The sequence below is a fragment of the Carcharodon carcharias genome, chromosome 30 (genome assembly GCF_017639515.1).
Source record: "Carcharodon carcharias isolate sCarCar2 chromosome 30, sCarCar2.pri, whole genome shotgun sequence".
Lineage (NCBI taxonomy): Eukaryota > Metazoa > Chordata > Chondrichthyes > Lamniformes > Lamnidae > Carcharodon > Carcharodon carcharias.
The window spans coordinates 19,131,780-19,156,401 of NC_054496.1; the positions used below are offsets into that span (position 1 = coordinate 19,131,780).

At 40.8% G+C, this 24,622-nt stretch overlaps 1 protein-coding gene across 5 annotated transcripts in view; it reads left to right on the forward strand.

Annotated features, from left to right (window-relative positions):
* The first annotated feature begins 263 nt into the window (after positions 1-263).
* Positions 264-24,622, forward strand: part of brd4 (bromodomain containing 4) — a 171,865-nt gene continuing 147,506 nt past the window's right edge. For 3 of the 5 annotated variants that reach the window (XM_041177090.1, XM_041177093.1, XM_041177094.1), the window contains exon 1: positions 1,407-1,553. In XM_041177090.1, the coding sequence (XP_041033024.1) occupies positions 1,507-1,553 (47 nt within the window). In that variant the 5' untranslated portion in view covers positions 1,407-1,506. Of the gene's footprint in view, positions 320-1,406; positions 1,554-24,622 lie in introns of those variants that run through there. The other 2 variants (XM_041177091.1, XM_041177092.1) reach the window with 2 other exon arrangements.

The window sequence follows — 24,622 nt, forward strand, 5'->3', positions numbered from 1 at the left end:
CTATCATCATGTTGTTATTTTGGCTGCTGCGAAGCCTTCATTACAACAGTTACACTTCAAAAAGTACTTCATTGGCTGTAAAGCGCTCCGGCAGGTCCTTAAATCGTGAGAGGCACTGCACAGACGCAGGGCTTTCTTTACCTTGCCTGAAGGGGTTAACGTGCAGCGAAAGAGGTCCCACCAGGGGTTAAGATGGGGGGGGGGGGGGGGCGTCCCATCGCCTTTGATTGACGTGCGGTTACGCACGGTGCGTCTGACGTCACACAGAGGCCGAAAAGGTTGTGTGGAATCGGGACGCCGCGCGCGCACAAACATTAAGGTAAAAAAAAATTTATACAAACAAACAAACAAACAAACAAGAGCCGAGAAAGCGATCGAAATCGAACGCACCGTCCATAGCGAAGCAGTCGGGCCGCTCGGGTTCACTCAACGAAAGATGAGGGGGGGGGGGGGGGTGGTTGAAACAAAATGGGGTCAAACCTCGGCGCAAGAGGGGGGTTGAAGAAACACACACACACAGGAGTTGTGGAAGCGGCCCAGCAGCGCCCCAGGCCGGCCTGTGAATTTGGAGAGATGCGACTGCCTTGTCTCAGACCCACTGTTGCTTTGTAGTTGGCAGCAGGGAGGGTAGGTGGCGGCCTCCAAATCCGGGCCCGGTGTAGGTTTCGTTGGCGGGGGGAGGGGAAGGAAAAATGGGGCGGGGAGGGGGGGGGGTGATGTGGGTGAAAATTTCAGGCGGTCGAAGGGTCTCCTTTGTCACGTGATCCGTCGCGGCCAGTGACGGAGCGAGGCGGGTGTCACGTGATGGACTTCCCACCAATACACTCCTCCGACATGGTGGAAGGGGGGGGAGTCGTAACGTTTGCCGCTTCCCTCCTCCCACTTTCCCACGAAACGCCTTAAGAAATTATCCCAGTGTTTTCGAGCGGTTTTTATTATCTTTTTACACCCGCCCCCCCGGCTCCTCCGCCGGCTTTTCGACGTCACCGTTTTTTTCAAAAAAAAATTAAGGGGGGGGGGGACGCTGCTATGACTCACACGGAGGGTGGCAGCCAATGGGGACGCGATGTGGAGTCACGTGGCGGGAGGCTGCCAATGGGGACGGGCGGCCGCGGCTCACGTGGGCCGGCCCGGCCAATGGGCGCCTTCAACATGGCGGGCGGTATATAAGGTGTCGTCGAGGGGGGGTGCCATTTGCGGAGCGGAGGCTTCTGTTCAGGGGAGTCTCTGCGTGTCGGATTTTTAAAGCGGAGCGAGGGAGGCGGGCGGGGGGGGGGGTTGGGGGGAGAGAGAGAACACAGGGAAAAATTCTTGGAGACGGGGAAAGCTGGGGAGGAGGGAGGCAGGGGAAAGGTTTCGACAGGGTGTGTGTGTGTGTGTGTGTGTGTTGGGGGGGGTGGGAGCAGGGGAAAGACACACACACACACACACTCTCTCTCTCTCTCCCCTTCCCCAAAGTCGCCGGTTGCCGTTTCCGACAGCAAGGGTGGATTTGTAAGCGGCAGCATGGATCGCGAGAGCGGTTCCTCGGCCCCTGCAGGCCCGACCACACGGTGAGTGTTGGGGGTGGTGGGGGGGGGTGGTGGTGGAGGGTGGGTGGTGTTGATTAAAGGGAGGGGGAGGCCAGGGTTTGGGGTGGGGAGGGGAGGTGGCTGGGAAGCAGCTTTTATTGTTGTCGGCGCTGAGCGGGAAACGGCTTCCTGACGCCATTTTGTGCGTGTGAGGCCCAAAGCCTCGGAACTGGGCGCCACTTTATACGTTGCATAAAATGAAAGAGAGACGCCTGCTTTGCCCGTTGTTTCAAAATGGTGTGCGGCCGGATTTGGCAGTGTGGGTTATTTGAACATAGCCAAGGAGGAGCGGAGCCTGCCTGCCTGCTTTGAATGCTGTTTTCGCTCTTTCTCTACCCCCCATCTCCCTATTTCTCTCTCCGCTCCCCCCCCCCCCCCCCCCCCCCCCCCGCCCCGGTCCTTAGTGCCTTGGCCCTTTTGTGCTGCAATGGTTGCAGGGCTGAAATGCCGCCATCCCCCTATAAAAATCCGAAGGTGCAACCTTAGCTTTTCCACTGAGCTGGAGGCTATTGACAAATCAAAGAGGGCCAGCCACGATGTTTGTTTGATTCCCTCTGTGTACTTAAGTGAAAGCCGCTGTAGAGATGCAAATGTATTCCTCAACGTCTCCCCTTAAAACTTATATAGTTTGGGTAAGAGCAAAATTCGCAGCTAAGACCAAGTGTGAAGTGTAGCAAAATATCAAATGTTGATTGTGTCCTGACATTTCGTCTTTATGGGAAGTTGCTTTTAGTTGTCCAAGTCTGTGGAGAAATTGCTGCGTTTTGTTTACTTGGAGGATGTAGTTCAGGTGCCGGCCATTTCGACAAGTATAAGTGAATGTGTGCGGAAGTGTGAACTTTTTGGGCTGTATCTCGTTTTCTTTGATCCATGCTGCAGCAGTAGAATCTTTTTCTCGTCACAAAGCTAGGCAGTTGTGCAGTTGCAGGCCGCATTAGTGGAATAGTCGCTCCAGAACATGACAGTCAAACAGGAATGCGGCTGATCAACCATAGGAACAGGGGTAGGCCATTCAGGCCCTCCATTCTGTTTTATTTTCAATTAAATCATGCCTCAGCTATATCTCAACTTGATTCATGTGCCATAGCTTTGCTCTTGCATAACACAAATCTATCGGTTTTGGATCTAGGCTGAGACTTTGGACAACAGAAACATCAGTTCGTTTTCACTTTTACATTTCAATGCCCTTGAGATAAAGACCAATATTGCATTACTCCTTTTGAATACGTTTCATATTTGTGGGCTAGTTTTTTGATTTATGTACAAACACACCTAAATTCCTTGCTTTCTCTATAGTTCTAACTATTAAAAATTATGATTTATTCACTCTGATCTAAAGTTGGCGACCTTGCACTTCCCTTGCATTGAACTTTATCTACCAATGCTTTGCTTGCTCACACATATTTATCACTATCCCATTCTTACTTCCTACTCCCATCTGCACTGTGTCATCTGCAAACTGGTATATAATACCCTCTCTCATCTGTCATTAAATTGCATAGTGAAAAGCTGAGGTGCTACTACAGATCCTGGGGGACATCTCTTGTCACCTTCTGTCAGTCAGAAAGCTCGTCTCTGCTGCCTCCCATCTAATTAGCAAGTCTTGACACAGTCTTATCTCCAATTTCCTATGCTTTCATTTTTGCTGTTAATCTCTTGTTCAATCCTAATCAAGTGCCTTCTGGGATTCCATGAAGACAACATCCATTGATGCTCCCTTATCTGGTATTTTAGGAGATTTTGACTCATTCAATATCAACCCTCACCCTATAGCTTTGTTAGGTAACTGATTATGTAACATTACTAACTAAGGTTAAGATGAGGTTATTTTATTGATGTTTATCCTCGGTAAATTAGTGCATTCACCAAATACACTTTAAGTTTGTGTTGCATTAACTTGTGTTTGAATGCTTGCACTGACATACAGTACACCAAATTGCCATTCCTTAATATAAAAGCAAAAACTGCAGATGCTGGAAATCCAAAACAAAAATACCTGGAAAAACTCAGCAGGTCTGGCAGCATCTGCGGAGAGGAGCACAGTTAATGTTTCGAGTCTGTTTGACTCTTCAACAGAACTAAGGAAAAATAGAAAAGAGGTGAAATATAAGCTGATTTAAGGGGGAGGTATTTTTGTTTTGGTTTTGCCATTCCTTAATGTTGCATTTACCCTATTGGTGATTATATTGATAAAAGGATATTTTTATGTAGCCAAAGGCTTAATTGATAAACACTACCTTTTTATGTTGTAAGGTAATCTTGCATCTTAGGAAAACACATTTCTGTTTCATAAACTATTTGAATTATTATCCATTTATCATTGGGACTGTGGTTATAATATATCTTTGGGTTGGTGACTATTCCCAGGAATTTAATGCAGTAGTTAAATTATAACCAAACTCAAATTGAAGTGCATAGACAATATAATGAATAGGTATGCTAAATTATTTCTTTTATCCAAATTTTATGAATTACTATAATGTTGAACTTTTGTTCTTTCCATAAACCTGAGAAAATTCAGCAATGTTTGTAGGTGGTTGCATCTACTGTGATATGTCACTCTTCTCTTGCAAGACATTTAGTGAGCAGAATTGTGTGGGTAATTTTTTTAACGAAGTAACGGTTATGGGCCAGTCTTTATTCTGAGTCTTTGGTACAGTTTGCTTGTAGCAAATGGAATCTTTTTTGCATTTGGAAATTGTAATTTTAAATGGCTTGAACAGTTCTTGTTGAAAAGCCACACATTGCATAACTTTGTAATGGTTTAGAGATGAAATATTTTCCAATTCATTGTTATGCAATGGGAGAACTGTGATCCTAGGAAAATCTTGGCTGCTGTTGTTTTGGAGGCCAATTATAATGCAACTAAAAAGCGTGAAATGCTGACTTTTTCCTGTTTGTTGGAAAATACATTTTGCTCCATGCGTTCAGTCTGTATCTGCAGAGGACTCGAGTGCTTGTTGATTTATACCCATTAAGTTGTGGATATCTTTGCTCTTTTAAGCCAGTGCCAGATGTTCTTCATTGTACAAAAGGGTATATATTGAAAGAGAATGACCATGATGGTAAAGTAGGTTTGGTAAATTGTTATTTCATCCTCATAAATATAGCTTGGATTTTGATCCAAATTACATCTATTATTGTCTGCCTGAAGTGAAGACTGGACAATTTAAGCATTACTCTGCACAGTGCAGAGTGTATATAGCCATATTTCTCTAAATTAGACGACCCTCTCCCCCCACCCCCCCAAGTCATAATTATGACTGAAATATTGTATTATGTCATATTGAGGCATCATTCCTCAGTTAAGTTTGGTATAGTTTTTTGGGGGTAATTAGGAGTTTGTCCAGCATACAAGAACTTAATATACGCCAAGGTGCTCCACAGGAGCATTATTTAACAAAATACGTCAGATAACTGTTTTAGATGTGTATTAGGAGCCCCCTGTGTCCTTTGGTTTATGTTTCCTTTTCTTGTTGACACTTGTTGGCTCAAGTTGAGTTTTGTGTACAGACATGTGATCTGCCCTGTATTTCTAATACCTAGCTATTTGGATTTATCTTCAGGAAAAGTAGTTGTTCAAACATGACACCGGAAATCTTTGTTTTTAATGCCTGTGTTAATCGTTTTCACTTGTAATTTCATGATGCATTTAAACTGAGGACAGCTAACGTTTGCAATTAGGGATGGGCAATAAATGCTGGCCTTGCCAGCAATGCCTACATCCCATGAACAAATAAAAAAAACATGGATTGCTCCTGTGTTACGTACCCGCCTTTGACAGCTATTTAACTAGAACCATGTTCGGAAGAGTAAGATGTAATTATTGTAAGGAAGAAACAATCCCTTTCTAATGCTGTTAAACTTAATCACTGTCCTGAAGACTGCTGCAGGACTACCTTTCATTCACTTCATTCTAATTTAGTGATGGGAAGCTAGAAGCATTTGGGGGGCAGGGTTAACTTAGTTGGCATTTGGGCTAAGTTACTGAGTGGTACAGTTTTTACTGTATTTACCAACTTTTTTGCACTTCACAAAATATTTATATTGCTTATGAAATGTGATTCCCTTCAAAGATATAGGTCCATCAAGGCATGGGATGAAAAGAAAACTGAATATATATATGTAGTTTTGTATGTGATATGTGTGTATGCATTTTTTAAAAAAACAATCAGTTTGAAGCAGTCTCCTCACGTGTGCTTGTTTGGTGATTCCACGAGGGAAATAAGTGTTAACATTGCTGGAACACCTGATTTAAAGCAGGAAGTCCCTAGGGTAAAGATTTCTTGAGTGAAAATTGAGTCGCTTGGGGAATGGGAGGAAGGAAAGTGCCTGTTCACAATCTGATGGGAAACCTGCCAATTTCATCTCATTTTCAGTAAAACACAATGAATTGATTCTCTTGCAAATGTGACATTGACTGATTAGACTTTATCTGGGATATTTTTATTTCCTGATTTACTCCCTCTCCTGAGACATTGACTCTCTTTAATATTGTTTCATGGATGCTGCCACACTCCTGTTGTAGACAATGTCATATTACTGAGAGTGTTTCCACCAACTCCATCCCTCTCAGTGCCAAATGAAGCTGAACCAGGCTTCCACAACTTTGGTGTTTGCATTTGACCCTGAGGTGACCTCCCAAGCACAACTACATCATCAGAGTGTGCCTATTTCCACTTCCGCGACATTACCCATCTCTGCCCCTGCCTTAGCTTATCTGTACGAACTCTCATCCATGCTTTTCATCTCTAGATTGGACTATTCTAGTGTACTCCTGGTTCGCCTCCCATCGCCCACCCTACAAAACCTCAGTTCATCCAAAATATGCTTGTAACTACAAGTTTTGTTCATACTTCACCCGTTGCTCTTTGACTCTAAACTGGTTGGTTAAGAGCCTGTTTTTAAATTCTCATCCTTGTTTTCTTATCCCAGTAAGAGATAAAGAACATCCAGGATGTTTTGCTATTTTACAAGCGCTGCAAAAATTTAAGCTATTGGTAATGATAATTGATCATGGGGCAGGCTCATAATCAAGCTCAAACTTGTCATATCTGCCCATGTGCATTTCCATTAGGTGGTGTGGATAGAAGTAGGCAGTGGGGATATTGGTAGATTTTATTTTCCTTTCCTACCTTGGAAATACTGAACTGTACGACAGAACCTCCTTTTTGCTGAGGCTGAGATTGGCTAACTGAGCACTGTAATCAAACACGACCTTTGCTTATTGTTTAGCTACTTGTGTTAACGAGTTGAGCCACTGAGAGAGCTAGTGTATTTTGTTAAACACGGACGCATTGGTAAATCCTCAGGAGCAGAGTTGTTGGGTGTATGGATGTTACACTTGAGTATTTTTAATTTCTATTGGTCAGTATTACTAAGATATTAGTGGAGTCTAATAGTGGGTGTGTAAATACTTCTGGCAACTGTCTGTTTCAGATAGGATTTCACAAATAATTGAATCACATTTTCAAACCTGCATTGATAAAACGCTCATCAAATTTGCGTTCTTGTCTGGAGAAAGTAATTTGAACCATCAGGGTATCACTGAATCTTTACTGTGCAAAAGGAGGCCATTCGGCCCATTGAATCTGCACAGGCTCTCTGAAAGGGGGTTCTACCTATTCCCACTCATCTACCTTATCACTGTAACCTTGCACATTCTTTCTTTTTAGATAACAATCCAATTCCCTTTTGAATATCTTGATTGAACATGCCTCCACCACCCTCTCAGGAAGTTTGTTCCAGACTGCAACAATTTTCTGGGTGGAAAAAATTTTCCTTATCACTTTTGCTCCTCTTGCCAATTATTTTGAGGCTGTGTCCTCTAGTTCTTGATGCTCCCTTGAGTGGGAAAAGTTTCTCACGATTTACCCTGTCCATACGCCTCAGGATCTTGAATAACTTTATCAAAAGTCCCCTCAGCTGCCTTTTCTCCAAGAAAAACAGGCCCAACCTCTCCATTCAATCCACATAGCTACAGTTTTTTATCCCTGGAATCATTCTTGTGAATCTCCAGAACTGGGCGCAGTACTCCAGATGAGGCTGAACTAATGCGTTATACAAGTTTAACATGGCCTCCTTACTCCTGTACTCAATGTCTCTACCAATAAAGCCCAAACTTATTATTTGCTCTCTCAACGTGCCCTGCATCTTCAAAGACTTGTGTACATATACAGCGACGTCCTCTGTTCCTGCACCCCCTTTAGAGTTTCTCCTTTCATTTTGTACAGTGTCTCCATATTCTTCCTGCCAAAATGAATCACTACACTTCTCCGCATTGAGCTTCATCTGCCATTTCTCTCCCCAATTCACCAACATGACTATGTCCTTTTGAAGTTCAATATTATCTCCGCCGATGTTTCCAATCTTTGTATCATCTGCAAATTTTGAAATCATGCCCTGCACACCACAGTCTTGGTCATTGATATATATCAGGAAGAGCAAGCATCCCAACACTGAATTCGGGGGAACTCCACTACAAACCTTCCTCCAATTTGAAAAACAGCCATTTATTACCAAGACTCTGTTTCCTGTCACTCAGCCAATTTTTTATCCAAGTGCCTACTTTCCCTTTTACCCCATGAGCTAGAATCTTGCGCTCCATTCTGTTGTGTAGCACTGAATCAAATACCTTTTGAAAACCTATATACACTACATCAACAGTGTTTTTCTTATCAACCTTCTCTGTTACCGCCTTAGAAAAGCTCCAAGTTAGTTAAACATGGTTTTGTCTTAATTAATCCATGCTGGCATTCCTTAATTATCCAGGTTCAAGTTATTGGTTAGAATAATTTGAGGTGATTGGCATTGGTTTCTAGGTGATTTCCCCCATCCGACCTATTTGGTTCTGATGCTTGAAAGACTAGTGGCAGATATTAAATTATAAGCCATGCACGTTGTTGCTTTTTCAACAAAACTTTTGTTTTACTAAGGTGAGAGCAACTGTTATAAAACAGAAAATGTTGGAAATACTCAGGACTGGCAGCATTTCTGTGGAACGAGATCGACCTCTGGAACTGATGAAGGTCATCGACCTGAAGCGTTCATCTGTTTCTCTCTCCATGGATGCTGCCAGACTTGCTGCGTGGTTCCAACATTTGTTATTTTGTTTTCAGATTTCCAGCATCTACAGTATTTTGTTTGAATGAGTGAAACTGGTGTTATGGAATGCTTGGCGCATCCCTAAATGAGGATTAGCACGGATTCCATTGAAACCTCTGAATAGCACCTCTGCAACACCAATATCCAATTTTTTGGATACCCATCTGTGTAGCTTTCCTGAGTGACACTGAGGCCTGTGGGTGATGGACAGCATATTTTGATACAATGTTGTGAAAACAATTAGTGAATAGGGTATTGGGATGTACAACACATGGTGCCTATTCACTTGCAATACTCTGCCAATAGTTTCGCATACTTTGAATGGGACATCCATAGATCGCAAAAGGTATGGAGATGGGTAAAAAAAAAATGCTAGTGTAAAGGGCATAAACTGTGAAGGATTAGACAAGTTTTAGCCCTGCAGTCTAGAGAGAAGTTTAAGGGACAACTTGAATGAGATATCAAAATAAACTCAGTGACAGATGTCTGCAGCACAGAAAAAGGTCTTTTAGCCCATCGAGTCTGCGCCGGCCAAACAAGTGCCTAACTATTCTAGTCCCATTTTCCAGCACTAGGCCCATAGCCTTGTATGCCATGGCATCGCGAGTGCACATCCAAATTCTTCTTAAATGATATGAGGGTTTCTGCCTCTACCACCCTTTCAGGCAGTGAGTTCCAGATTCCCACCACCCTCTGCGTGAAAAAATTCTTACCTCCTGCCCCTCACCTTAAATCTATGCCCCCTGGTTATTGATCCCTCCACCAAGGGGAAAAGTTCCTTCCTGCCTATCCTATCTATGCCCCTCATAATTTTATACACCTCAATCTCCTGTGCTCCAGGGAAAATAAGCCCAGTCTATCCAATCCCTCCTTATAACTAAAACTCTCCAGCCCAGGCAACATCCTGATAAATCTCCTCTGCACTCTCTCCAGTGCAATCACATCCTTCCTATAATGCGGATTCCAGAACTGCATGCAATACTGTAGCTGTGGCCTAACCAGTGTTTTATACAGCTGCAGCATAACCTCCCTGCTCTTATATTCTATGCCTTGGCTAATAAAGGCAAGCATCCCATATGCCGCCTTAACCACCATATCTACCTGTCCCACTACCTTCAGGGACCAGTGGATATGCACACCTGATCCTCTGTACTTCCCAGGGCCCTACAATTCATTGTGTATTCCTGTGCCTTGTTTGCCCAAGTGCATCACCTCACACTTATTTGGATTAAATTCCATTTGCCACTGATCAGTGGATAAAGGTAACTGGATATATTTTTGGAAAAGGAAATTGGGTGACCTGGTCATCTGAAATAGCCAAGGAGCTGGTTGGGTTATTGTTGAGCATTATGTACATAAAAGCATATTTTTCCTTCTACCCATTCAGTCAGCAGCGGCAATCAATTGATATGTGCCTCTTACAGTTGATTGGCCTGATGAATTTGCAGTCTGGTCTAGGGGACTACATGACTAATTGCTGTTTTCATTGATCTGTGGGAATTGTTATTGCAGTCTGCATTCTGTGGAGAGAGAGAAACAGATAACATTACAGTTCTCGTCTGTTCAAAACTACAGGGCCTAGTTTGCAACTTTTCCAAGTCTTTGCAATGTTGTCAGCCATTAATGACTAATGGGCTGGTTTTTGCATTAGCTACCATCTGCAAGTTTTTGTCATTTTTCTTTGAGCAGCACCATAGAATTTGCTATGTTGCTTGCATTTGCCAATAATTTCGTCTGATGTGCAGCTTAGTATTATGCTGTGTGAATCTATTGTAGCAGAGGGGCCTCCTTTCAGTTTTTGCTATTGAGTAGCTGTTTATTCGAAAGCACCGTGAATGTACCCTGTGCCAACATTACAAATTTTCAAATTAACAGCCATGCAGAGATAGAGAATGAGGTAAGTCAGACATGCCGGAAATGCTAGTTATTTGAAAGTGGTTCCAAGGCAGATAAGCAGTGGATCAGCCTCCGTGTTTTTACATGGTGCACTTGCTTCCTGTCCATCTGACACATATTGATTGAAAGTGGGATTCTAGCTCCTGTTCAGGTAATAGGGAAGGCAAATGGAATGTTGGCCTTTATTTCAAAGGGATTGAAGTATAAAAATACGGAAGTCTTGCTAAAACTATGCAAGGCACTAATTAGACCACACCTAGAATACCTATTTTGGTCCCCTTATCTAAGGAAAGATATACTAGCGTTGGAGGCAGTCCAGAGAAGGTTCACTAGGTTGATCCTGTTTATGGAAGGATTTTTTTATGAGGGGAGTAGGTTGGGCCTGTACCCAATGGAGCTTAGAAGAATGAGAGGTGACCATATTGAAACATGTAAGAATCTTAGGGGGCTTGACAAGATAGATGCTAAGAGGTTGTTTCTCCTTTTGGGAGAGTCTAGGATCAGGGGGCATAATCACAGGGTAGGGGAGTCGCCCATTTAAAACAGAAATGAGGAGGAATTTCTTCTGAGGGTGGTGAGTCTGGAATCCTGTACCGCAGAGGGCTGTAGAGGCTGGGTCGTTAAGTATATTGAAGGCTGAGATAGACAGATTTTTAATCAGTAAGGGAATCAAAGGGTTATGGGGATAAGGCAGGAAAGTGGAGTTGATGATTATCAGCTCAGCCATTATCTCATTGAATGACAGAGCAGACTCTATGCCGAATGGCCTACTTCTGCCCCCTCGTCTTATGGTCTTATCACTTGGTTGCCTACTTGTTAGGAAAGAAAAATGAATTAGTTATGAGGGAGAGACACAAAGTTAGGAAATAATCCCAATGTTGCAGACTCTTGGAACAGATGTTTTGGGATTGTGGGTTAAGGGGAAGAATTTATATTATACTGTTTCATTCTCTGGAGGGTGCTATTGACACTAGTCTATTCTGTAGCAGGCTTCTAAATTCAGCATTTCTCGCCTTGGGAGAAAGCTCGAGTAAAGGAAGGAAGCCAATGAAATGACATTGGGATATGAGTGTGCGCAACTAGTCATGCAGTCAGCTTGTACTTGAAACAAGGTTGTTATTGGGTGTGCTTCTGGCATTTTTTTAAAAACTCAGAACTTTTAACAGTTGTGATGTTTGAGGTTAACTTTGATCGTGATTGAATACCCTTCTGACCACTGTGCTGTTCAGATTTAAAGATTTAATGACAATTACTGGGGGTTCCTTAACACTCAAGAAACTGAATCAGAACCTTGAGGAAAAGTAGGGAAAAATGGTTGTTGCTGTGCTGAGGGTGGGGGGAGGCAGAGAGCGAGAGGGGGAGTGTGTATTTTGGAAGTCAAAATTAAATAGAAGGGAATGATGCAGGCCTGTGGAGGACAGGCTAAAGTTAGCTTTCATAAAGCCATATTTCTGTATGCATCCAATGGCCGCAGTATTACCACTTGGACATATGAAGTCTCAGTTGAATGCAAGTGCTATACAAAATTATTTGCTTCTTTTGGAACTTCGATGTCTTCAATAAAAGGCAGTGGGGATTTTATTGGGCACTAAAATAAAAGCAAAATACTGCAGATGCTGAAGATCTGAAATAAAAACAAAATGCTGGAAAAACTCTGCAGGTCTGGCAGCATCTGTCGAGAGACAGCAACAGAGTTAACGTTTCAAGTCTGATAACTGTTTCTCTCTCCACAGATGCTGCCAGACTTGACTGTTTCCAGCACTTTCTGTTTTCCTTCTGTCAGGTCATGCCCTGACCAATGCCGAAGGGAGGAGTAAGCAGAATCTGCTGTGCAGGCAGCACTTTACCCATGTAAATTTTCCTACATATATCATTTAGTCTTAACCAATTCTGTGTAGGAGAATTTTCACAAAGGGCGACAAGCTTATGAATGAGTCAGCAATAAACATGGGTGGTTATGAGAGTATAGAAGTTTGGAAAGCAGACTGACAAAAGTGATTTGGAAATAGGCCGATGTGGATTTTTTTGTGTCTGTGTCCAGAAATCAACTAATTGCTGACATTGGATACATTCCCTATCTGTTTACAGATACATGTAGAGTTAATTAACCTGGTTTGCAGAAAAGAAAGTTTATGCTGCATAGGGAAATTTCAATTGTTGACTTGGATAGATAGTGCCATAGCTGAACAGACTGTCCTTTGATCTCTGGAATGTCACTTCAGAGCCAGACTGCATTTCTGAGATGAGTTTGTCTCTGGCTGTAAAAGTCCTTCATGAAATGTAGAACAAACAATACTGGAATTGGAATACTCGATGCCTGCCACTGAATGCCTAAAGTGATGATGTCACTGAGCTCTCAAGAATTACAAAATATTTAGGGTTCCTTCATGACTTAGCTGAACCACACAGTGTCGAAACTTTGCAGATTCTTGGTCCACTTTGTACTGAGATAGCCGATTCATTCAGAGCACTATGGTACGGACACTACAATCACTTTTCTTGCCCCTTTGGTTAAGAGAGGGAAGAGTGGGCTGATTCCTTACTCCTGATCACTAACTGGTAACCCTTACTTGGAAGTGTGTATGTAAGAATGCCAGTTGAGGACAGTGTCTGTGACTTGTGAGGTAGAGTGCATATAATGGCATAGAGAATTACTTTTCTTTGTTTAGTTTTTACTTATTCTTGAGTCGACATATTAGTATAGGAGAGACTGTGTTGGGTTTGAAGTATTTGCTACTGTGTTCATTTCAAATATTTCATTAAGTCAGCCATCTTGAACAAATGATTATTGTGTCCTGGTGGTTTTTATAATAGTTTCACAAGTTACACAGTTTGGCAGTGAAGGTCTAATTTGTGACACTGCTGCTAATCAAACGTCTTATCTGAACTGTGGCTAATAACTTACTTGCTGTGCTCCAGAAGAATGGGTTTCTCTGACCATATTTACCATATATACTTGCATATAAAGTGTCCATCTAAAAAATGTAAATAAAATGAGGGAAGACATTGCAAACTATTAACATTTTCATGTTGTCCAGCATTCAAAAATACTTCATTTTTTATTTAATTCAGTGTGTTTGTACCTCCTGTTGCTCCATTCTCCAGTGCACTGTCTAAATGGCAATTCCTTCTCTGTTCTCACTTCAATCCCAATTCCTGCTGCTAATTTTAATACCACATCTGTCTGTTTTACTGTGTTACTGTTCCAGACATCATTCCCTTGACTCTGACTTGAGCTTCTGATCCCCTATGCTCTCCTCTGCAAAGACTCCAGCGTCCATCATATCTGCTCAGGGTTCAAAGTGCATGGGAGATAGCTGGCGAATTTGCTCTTGAAACTTCTCAAATAACTCAAAAAAAAAAATCAAAGATGGGTAAAAAAAAAATTCAACTCCTTACATATTTTGGCTTACATTCTTGAGTTCTCTGCCTGAAGACAAGTCTCTGTCAATTATTTGCTGAATCATGGCTAAGTTTATGCTGTGATTTATTTTACTATATGTAGGCTGAGGAGACAGGCCCTGAGTCTGCTCTAGCAGAACAGTGACCCAACCCTGTGCTATTGGTGTTTATCTGATCAAAATGCTAGTTGTCCAGCCAACTGAGCTACTTGGCCTTCCATTAGCTTAAATTATGGCTGAACAATCGCAGTCTGAGTGAGAGTGGGAGAATAATGCAGATTGGAGGACCAGTAAGTGTGGGTGACAGAGAATCTGTGAGAAGCTGCTCCTCCGATTGCAGATTGTCTTTCCCATGCTTGCTGTTCAAGCTTCAACAAGCACAGGTTCCTCCTCCTGTTGCTGCTCCTCTAGAAATAGAACCTATGTTTGGAGGAGCATCAAGGATGGTAGGGAGGGAACTTGAGTTCAAGGACCAGTTATCGTGAATGATGAATGTACTGAGAATGCCTTCAGGGGCAGCAGCTGGCAGAGAGAAGGTCCATTCCATTGTAATTTCCCAGTAATCCTGTGGTGATGGTGGTGGGTGGGGAGACAATCTTAATTTATTATTGTAAATTGGGAATTGTATTTGAATGATGAGCAGAGCCAGGCAGGCAATGTAAGCTCATGGGAATATATTTGATCTACTCCCATGCTGACAGTTGGTTCTCCGCTATCATTGTCTCTCTTTGTAAAATTGACTATCACCCCAATTCACCCCACCCTCAATGAAAAATTAGCTCACAAAAGCCAAAAAGTATCCCTTGTCAGAATTAAGCTTGGCAGTTTTTTTTCAAAAAGACCCCCTGCCGGGGATAGGTGAGGGGAGGTGGGGGTGGTGGGGAGGCAGGCAATACAGGAATTATTTTGATCCCTGCATCTGCTTCAGCCCATCTGTCAGTAAAACCATCATTCATGCTTTTGTCACCTCTGGACTGAACTATTCCAATGCCCTCCTGGCCTTTTTTCCATCCTCCATGTTCATTGGCTCACCCAGTGCTGTAGGTGGAAGCTCATATTCTAACCTGCACCAAGTCCTGCTCCGTCATTGCCTCATTCTCGCTGACTGACATTGGCTTCTGGACCCCTGAGAGCTCAAATGTAATATTATCATCCTATATTTGCTTTTTGGCTTCGTCTCATTTCCTGTGAGGCACAGGAGGGGAGGCCCCCAACCTTTGTCCATCTCTAGACACCTCCAGTGACCCCTCTTCCCATTCATGAACTCTGTCCTAAAAACCCCAACTCCTTTCCTGCCTTTCGTACTCTGTGCAGTTAAAGTCCCATAAGTCTTTGTCCTCCTTTACGGTTCTCTTAAAACCGTTCTCTTTGTCAAAGCTTTTGCTCACCCCCATCCAAAATTTCCTCCTTTAACTCTGCATCATTTTCACCTGATTACAGCTCTGTGAAACAGCTTTTGAGATTTTTTTTGTTAAAGGTGGTATATAATTGCAGGCTATTTAAATCAGCACTGTGCACTTGGCGTTAAGTGGGGTACAGTTTCCTGTGCAAGTGTATATGGTCACCAGTTAAAAATGTTTGCTTAGTGGTTTGACGTGCTCACTGGAGTGAGGGGAGAGAATTGTCAAGGGAATTATACTGGCCTACTTACATTCGCATTTTAGCAATCTGTTGATGAGGAATTAAAGTAGAGGCAACTGGTTTATGGTAACTGAATAAGTCACTGTGCTCTTGAAATTCTGGGATTTTTAATTCGTCTGTGATTCTGTCTGTTTATAATTAGGCTTGTTGTTTTATTGCGAGTGAAGTTCAGTTCCATTCTTTATTGCCGGCATGTTTCTGATGCTGTTTTGGGGTGTACGTTTTGCATTTTCATCTACAGTAGTTTTGTATAGACATGGGCGATTTTACTCACCTGTGTTGTGATCAGTGGGCAGGATGACCTGAAAAAAACGGAGGTAACATTTCTTTCAATGCAAAAAGAATGAAAATCTGTTAATTCCTTTTTTTAAATAAAGGCCACACTTGTCTGAAAATCTGCGTTTGGATTGGCCATGTCTGTTTAAATGTAGGTAGGCATATTTGGTATGGTCTTAGTTGATACGGAGTCAGCTATCCTGGTGAAACGCATCAATTATATAAAGGTGCTTGTGCAAGAGGTAGTGTTGGAGTTCTTCTTACTGATTCCTATTAAAATTAATGCAGTGGTTGTAGGTGCACATGGTTACTCTTACAATAACTTGAAGTTTTGAGTTGGCTGAGAAGTGATTCGATTGGATATTCACCAGGCAAGAATTTTGTTTGACAAGTAGGAAGACCATGCTCCTTTGAGGCAGACTTTGGTGTAGCACTCTGAACAGAGAGTACTCCCTTTTGTCATGCCTCTCACTTTGTGTAATCTTAAAATGTTAGGAATAAATGGCGTTCCTGTAATTTAAAAATAAGCCACTTATATAACTTTTATACTGACTTTAGTACGATTCTTTTACAGTATACCCATTTGTCTTAAACAACTGGAATACTGGCTCAGAACGAGTTAAATTGTAGCTGTGTTTGTTTAGTTTTGTTTCTGCTTAATAACTGAGTGAAGAAGCTTTGGATAAATTATATTTCTATCCCAAAGTAAGATGGTGTAAAGTGATTATACCGAGCATTTTAAGTTATCCATTTGTTGCACTGTATTCATTAAAGTACTGTTCTTTGAGAAGATGAGAGAATATGAAGACTTATCAAGTGTAAAATGTTACATTGCAGTAGGTATGGTGTTTGTAAAAACTAGCTGTGCACTCCATTGTTATTGGTCAATATTACTAAGAATCTTTCTGGCCATGGAATAAAGCTTTGAACATGGCAGCAATTGTTTTGTGTGGAAATTTCTTGTCCTACTCTTCCATTGCGGTTAGAAATTCTTTTGCAATTGTATCAGTAAATTAATTTTAAAGTTGCATGGTTTTGTATCTTTAGTCATTTCTCATCAATCTATACCATAACTACTTATTTAGCATGGCTTGACTCTGCACTAGCCCTGATTTTTCTCCCACTTCTCGAAAAAGTTATTTTCACAGGTGCTGGAAAGGTTTCACCTGATAAATAACAATGGCCCTGACTAGAAGATCTCTCAGTAATGCATGTCTTCTAGAAATCTAATCTGGGACTACCATATCTCTTCTGGTTTAATACTACATAGGGTGGAGTCTTTGCTGGATCATTGGAAAAATATAGGGCTATTGTGTTTTGTTCTGTTTTGACGTGTGAGTCAAGAAGTTGAATTGAAGCCCCACTCCAGGACTTGAGCATGTAATGCATTCCTGAAATACTGCAATGTTGTAGGTAGTGTACCAGATGATGAGCAGAAGCCTGTTTGTCTACCTTACCACTCAAGAAAATAACCTATGACATTTTTCATAGAGCATGGAGTTTTCTCATGGCCTTGGCCAACATTCGTCCCTCAACCAACACCAAAACAGATTAACTGACCATTTGTTTGCTAATTGTGGAACCGTGTTCAGAAGGCAGTTGCTACATTTTTGTATAAAAGTGACTATGCTACAAAATTAATTCATTGAATGTGAAGTGCTTTGGGCTGTCTTGAGGTCATGACCATACCACCTCTTTCTCATAGATTGTAATTTTACACAGGAAGAGCTGTAGAGGCTGATATACTGGAATGTTTAATTTTGGTTGCCTTAATTTTAAGTCTTGTAAGTCAAGATTTATAGTGATGGTGTGTGCAGTACTGTGTAATATGTAATGGAAGTATTTGTCTCAGAAGAGTAAGTGATTTCCATAGAATGCTAATTTTTATCCTAACAGAGTGGTTTGGTGGCAGATCAAATCCAACTTTCACTAAATGCGCAAATGAATTAAACATACTTGTGACGAGTGCAAAAACATAATTGAAATGAAAAAGGACTAGTTAGTCACCTCTGACTATGAATTGCTGCCATGGTCAGACCCCATCTGTTCTTTGATTCTCATATCTCTAACAGTCCATCTGGCCTCTGGATTTGTTCTCAAAAAAGTCCAGGTTTTGAACTTATCCATAAGCTCAGTACACTCTGCATGGGGAGGGGGTTGTATTAATTTTGGAAAACTGATAAGTATAGATAAAATGTTCCCTCCTGCCTATGTCTAGTGATTAGACTTCTATGAAATGTACTGGATTTCTACAAGAGAATTTGTTACTAAGTCCAGTATTTTGTTATGGTATATTCACACTTAACATTATTAATGATTTATCCCATAGCCTTGAATTGTCTGCTTCTGGTGTTGCATCCAATATGTTGCATTATTGCCATCTAATGTTTTAGACTTATTAAAACTGGTATACCATTGCTCTGAATCTTTGTTCTATTTTTACACAATAAATTTTTCCCCCAGTGGCTTGAATGAGAAGGCAATTTATTTTTATTTCCTGATTCCTATAAATAGACAAGATAGACTATAATAAAGTGTTTGAAAAGGGTGAATGCTCCATTTTAATTGAAAAATATCAAGTTTTTAGGAAATTTCAATTTGAAAAACAAGTGGAGAGAAATTTTATTGAATGTAAATTACATGGGTTGAAAAGGGGAATTCTAATTTCCATTGACCACTTCATCCTACGGTACTGTGTTGCAGCAGCTGCGAACATGTTCTGGAAAGGGTTGTCTGTCCGTGAGTTAATTTATTACAAGTTTTCACTACTATACTTGCACTTTAGAGGCCATCCCTACTAAGTAGGGTTAAAGGTGTAGGTGCTGTCAGACTAATTGATGGTGATCAGAATAGTGTTTTTGAAGAAACATAAAGGTGGCCTTAAAAAAACAGGCAGCTATCTTAAAACTGTTAACTCGTGTTAATATATTCTATTAATGTTTGCTATGGTAGAGTTATAAGTTGAACAAGGATTTGAGTTCTTTTCTCTCCTATCCAACTCCAAATGCAAGATAACGATTTACGTTCCTACTTCGATATTGTTTATGGAAAGAAAGCAGAAACTGTCCTATCTGTTGAAAGGTAAATATCATAAAATTGGGTGGATAATTTAATAACCTGTTTTTAAAATGCATTATTGTTAAAAACCACCTACCATTTTAGATTTTACAAAGTATAAAAATTAACTCTAAATATACAGTACCTGGAAATGTATTTGTCTTTTGATGAAACAGTCCATGTTGCCTCTTAGCATTGGTGTAAATAAGTCCTAATACCCTGTTTGCAAATCCCTTTATCTACTTTCCCTTTATTCATATATCCAACCTAATCTTTAAGCAAAAGCTATGTATGTTCAACTGCTAACCCTGGAAGTGAATTTCAGTCTTGACTCTAATTGAGGCTTCTTTTCTCTTAATCTCTTACATTTCCATCTTGTATCTAATGTCATTTGTTCTACAATATATATAGCTTTTATACTCTGTACCTCTTGAGATTGTAACTAGAATTTCGGTAACTTTTTTACACTCATATCAACCTGAATTATTGATATTAATGTCCTGTGAACCTGTCCTTCCAAATCTCCACCCCCCCCTTTCCACAGCACCAATGTCGATGTTTAACTAAATTCCAGAGAAACTGTGCATGTTACCAGTTCAAGAGAGAAATATAAAACGTTTGATGTTTTAACGTGTTGGGCAGTGGATTAGGGGTTTGTGCATGTTTCAGCTCAATCATTGATAACGAAATAACCTATTATGGTAATGAAGCTACTCGGGCATCAAATATTACTTCTACTTATTACCTCAAATTCCAAATGACGCATCTGAAAAAATTAAACAGACAAGTTTAGGTGTACTTTGTTCTCCTCTTCCTATGGTGTCTTATTCATTTGACTTTAGTTGGAAAGCAAGCTGAATTAATGAGCTCCTCAATTTTAACTTTTAACTTCAGTATTATTTTTAAAATTATTTTTGTATTGACCCTGTTGTGCATTTTGGAGTTCGGAGCAACTTTATTTTTGAAAAGCTGATTTTTTTTCTCTGTTAAGATTGGTGTAATTTTTTCATAGAAATGACTTGATCTGCGTTGAGTGCAAACATTACACCTATTATATTAGAGATTGCTGCCATCACATTCATGTCATGCTTTAAAAACTACAAAATTAACAAACTGAAATGTAGCTCTCAAGGCACAAACTTGCTGCATAGATAGCTATTTTCAGAACTAATGGGCAAAATTGATGTCTCGTATTGTGGTTAGAGTCAGTGGGTGAATTGTAGATGATTGTACTGAGTCGTTTATTCATATTTGTTTTTTATAGTTTGTGCCTCAGTTACTGTTACTGCACGTGCTTTTTACCTGTTATGAGTTATCAGTTTTTCACTAAGGAGCGAGGTGAACAGTTTGTTTTTTAGCAAAAGTAGAGGAACCCATGATCGTTATGGGTTAAGTGGTTTCTTTTTTTTGTGCAAAAGGTCATTTGGTTTCCATTAGTGGGGAACTCCAGTTGTAGTGGGAGATGATCAGCCAGCGTATTATATTGCAATTACCTTTAGATCAGACCACGTGCTGTGCTGACTAATGTTTCCAGTTTCACAGGCTAAAGTTTCAAAAAAATACCATATTGTTTAAAATGTGACCCCTTTCAAGCAACATGAGACAATCACCCATCTGTGCAATCACAATTTGTGTTTAAACTTGCAGCAGTTCCTTGGCAAAATGCAACAAGAGCTTTGGGTTTTGTCTTGTTTTACATATATTTTCGTCTACACAAACGTTCTTGATGTTGTAAGACCATTTTTTATTTGGCAGCATGTGTTCATAAATTTCTGCATATAACATTCAGTCAAACTATTTCATGATGTGAAAAGCTTTGAAGTGTTTTTCAAAAACTGCTAGATAAGCATTTTTATCAACTTACAGTAATTATTGCACATTTTTTTTATTCCTTCATGGGATGTGGGTGCCGTTGGCTAGGCCAGCATTTACTGCCCATCCCTAATTGCCCTTAAGGTGGTACTGAGCTGCCGTCTTGAACCGCTGCTGTCCATGTGGTGTAGGTACACCCGTGGTGCTGTTAGGAAGTTCCAGAATTTTGACCCAGTGACAGTGAAGGAATGGTGATATATTTCCAAGTCAGGTTGGTGATTGTCTTGGAGGGGAAGTTGCAGGTGGTGGTGTTCCCATGTTTTTTATGCCCTTGTCCTTCTAGATAATGGCAGTTGTGGGTTTGGCAGATGCTGTCTAAGGAGCCTTGGTGAGTTTCTGCAGTGCCACTTGTAGATGGTACACACTACTGCCGCTGTGTCTATGGTGGAGGTAGTGAATGTTTGTGGATGGGGTGCCAATCAAGTGGACTGCCTTGTACTGGATGGTGCCTAGCTTTGAGTGTTGTTGGAGCTGCACTCATCCAGGCAAGTGCCTTGTAGATAGTGGACAGGCTTTGGGGAGTCAGGAGGTGAGTTACTCGCTGCAAGATTCCTAGCCTCTGACCTGCCCTTGTAGCCACAGTACTTAAATGAAGCCAAGGTGGCTGAATAATCATGCATAAAAGCTAAAGGAATGTAATTCTCAGGAAAACTAAGTATGCACTCTACAGAATCTCACAATTGTTATGGTGCAGAAGGAGGCCATTTGGCCCATCGTTTTCTGTACTGGCTCGCTGAATGAGCAGTATGACTCTGTGTCAATTCTCCTGCCTTTTCCCTGTTATGCTGCACATTGTTTCTTGTTAAAAGGTCCCTGGAGAAGAGTGCAGTGGACATATGTGATAACATTACTGAAGCATTTTTAAGTACCTTAGAAGTCTGTCAAAGATTGTATAGAACCAGTGAAAGATTCCTTGGGACAGGTCTAAATGATCCCGCAGTGTGGTAAAGATATTAAATAACGACTGCATTGGGTCAGCACCGATCAGGAAGTCATGCTGGTATCAGTAAATATTATAAATGTTAAAATAGATTAATTTATTTTAGAATTAGAAATTTTAAAATGGATTGTGCTTAATGGCCAGGTGATAAGTCACCTATGAGTCCTTTAAAGAGATAAGATGTGTATTGTAGAGGGTGCAAAGAAGATTTATGCGAATGGTTCTGGGGAAGAGAGATTTTTTATTAGATAGGTTGACAAAGCTGGGACTCGAAGAGAAGGTTGAGTCGAGGTGGCTGAGTGGAAATTTGATAGATGTGTTCAGAATCATGAGTAGCCTGGACAGGGTAGATAGGGAGAAACTGTTCTCTATTGGCAGAAGGGTCAAGAACCAGAGGACGCCAGTTAAATTGGTTTACAAAAGAACCAAAAACAAAATTTTTTTTGCACAGTGAGTGGTTAGGATCTGGAAAACACTGCTTGAGTGTATGATGGAGTCAGAATCAGTCATGGCTTTCAAAAGGGAATTGGATAATTATTTAAAAAGAAAAAAATTACAGGACCATGGGGAAAAGGCAGGTGAGTGGGATGAGCTGAGTAGAGAGCCAGCATGGACGCAAAGCAAAATAGCCACCTCCTGTGCTTTAACCATTCTATGATTCTTTGTAAGCCTCATGCCTTTGTCTTTAACAGCCTAGCAGTTAGGAACGCATCCCTCAGACTGAGGGGATGCTTATGTAGGTCCGTTTTTGAAGTGTTGAGATTTATGTGGAGACAACTTTTTGAGATGAATTTTCCAAATGTCCAATGGAAATAACTGAAAGATAGGATTGCACTTTTTTTTTTGAGTTTACCATTGTGCACACAATAAATAATAAATAACTAAACAATAGTGGCTGAGGCCACTGCTCCATCAAACTAAAGAAAGAGATAAGTTTTTCGTTAACGCCATCAAAATATGTCTTATGAAATATTTTAAGCCACACTTCTGGCAGTTAAGTAGCATTAAAGGAACAGTCAGTCACTCCTGGCTTTCCAGGCAATCACCCCTCCCTGCCATGCCAGGTTGAAACTTCCAGTGTCTTCCTACAATCGCTCCACTCTGTCTGAGCTTTCCGAATTCAATTATCAGCAAGGTACACTTCGACTCCCCATTCCATAAATCTCCAAGAGCTCCATCTGTTCTGTTTTTTACTTTTGAACAAATACTGAACCTTTAAAAGCATCCTGCTTTTCCACAGCAGTCTTTGCCTTGCCACCTAGCAGCAGCCTTTCTTTGTTCTGTTAGATGCTGTGAAAATGGTGCTTAAAAACTGCCACCTGACACCTCAGTGGGTTTCTACCTAGTTTCTTTCCTATCCTTGTGGCAACCTGAATTCACATGGCACTTCTCTGAATTGAGATGTTTACCTGAAATTCTAATTATACACTTATTTCCAGAATTCTTTCTCTCTCAAGTTAAAAGGACATTTTAAAACATAATCGTCTTGTAAAGTTCAGAGCTTATGACAAAAGAAAGATGGTGGTGCTAGGAAATTATAAGCCTATTACGTTGAATAAGTTAGGCCTATATACCTTGGAGTTTAGAAGAATGAGAGATGGTGATCTTGAAACATATAACCTGCTGAGCAGATTTGATAGGGTGGTTATCAGGAGGATGTTTCCACTAGAATTAGGGGACACGGTTTAAGAATAAGAGTTTTCTCTTTTAAGATGGAGGTGAGGAGAATTTTTTTGAGGATCGTATTATGTCGAATTCTCTTCCCCAGAAAACAGTGGAGGATGGGTTGTTGAACTTATTCAAGGCAGAGTTAGACATTTTTATTGGCCAGGGGAGTCGAGGGTTATGGGGGGAAGGAGGAAGACAGCAAGGTGGAGTTGAGACCACAACCAGATCTTGAATGGCAGAGCAGACTCGAAGGGTTGTATGGCTTCCTAAGTCTTATGTTTCTCCTTAATTGGAGAAGCATGAAATGCTCAATATGGTAATTTTGATGAAGGAATTGTCTGGCACCTAATATACCTCTGGAAAAGAAAGTCATGCCTTACTATATTAATTTTGTTACTATGTTGGAGGTTGAGATGGCTGTCCACTTGGACTTTTGGAAAGCATTTGAATACAGTAAGCTATGGCACAAGACTCTATATTATGGAATTAGTGAGTGGATGCTTCATTGAATTAAGAATTGGCAGCTTGCCCAATCGGTAGAAAGTTCGCAACGGCAGTGGATCTCAAGCAACAAGTTACCTTTGGTGTTTGTGTTATAGGCCCTGCTTGTGTGAAGTTACCTAATTTATTCTACTGAATAAGCATTTGAACTTGGACCTGCACTTGTCTATTTCTTAACATTCGGTATTTAGATAATTTCCTCGTGTTGTCACACTGTTTCAGATTGGGTTGAATTTGCATTAAATTTATTTCACAAAATTAGAACTTTAGAAAGTTTAGAAAGACGTAAAACCCACCAGTCCCAGGTGCCAAGCATGCTAAATGCATTAATTTAGTGCTATTGATGGATTCTTAGTTCCTTCCTAAATGCATTTGGGCCTGTTTGTGACATCCTCCTAACTTTGAAAAAAAAAATGCAACGGTTGCGGACATAGTGCATATCAGTTTAAATATAGAGAAATGGTATCAGACTTTGAAAGCATAAAGTGTAATATTTAAAACGTTTCATTTTGAAAATTACAATGGGAAGCTGGCTGTAACTCATGTTGGGAATTTATCTGAAATGAATAGTTTGTCGTGAGTAGTCCAAAAGTTGTTTGGGAAAACATGCTCACTTAGCTCTAAACTGTTGATAAATTCTGAATGCTTTAAGGTTTAGGGCAGCATTTATCTGGGAATACATGTTAATGCAATTA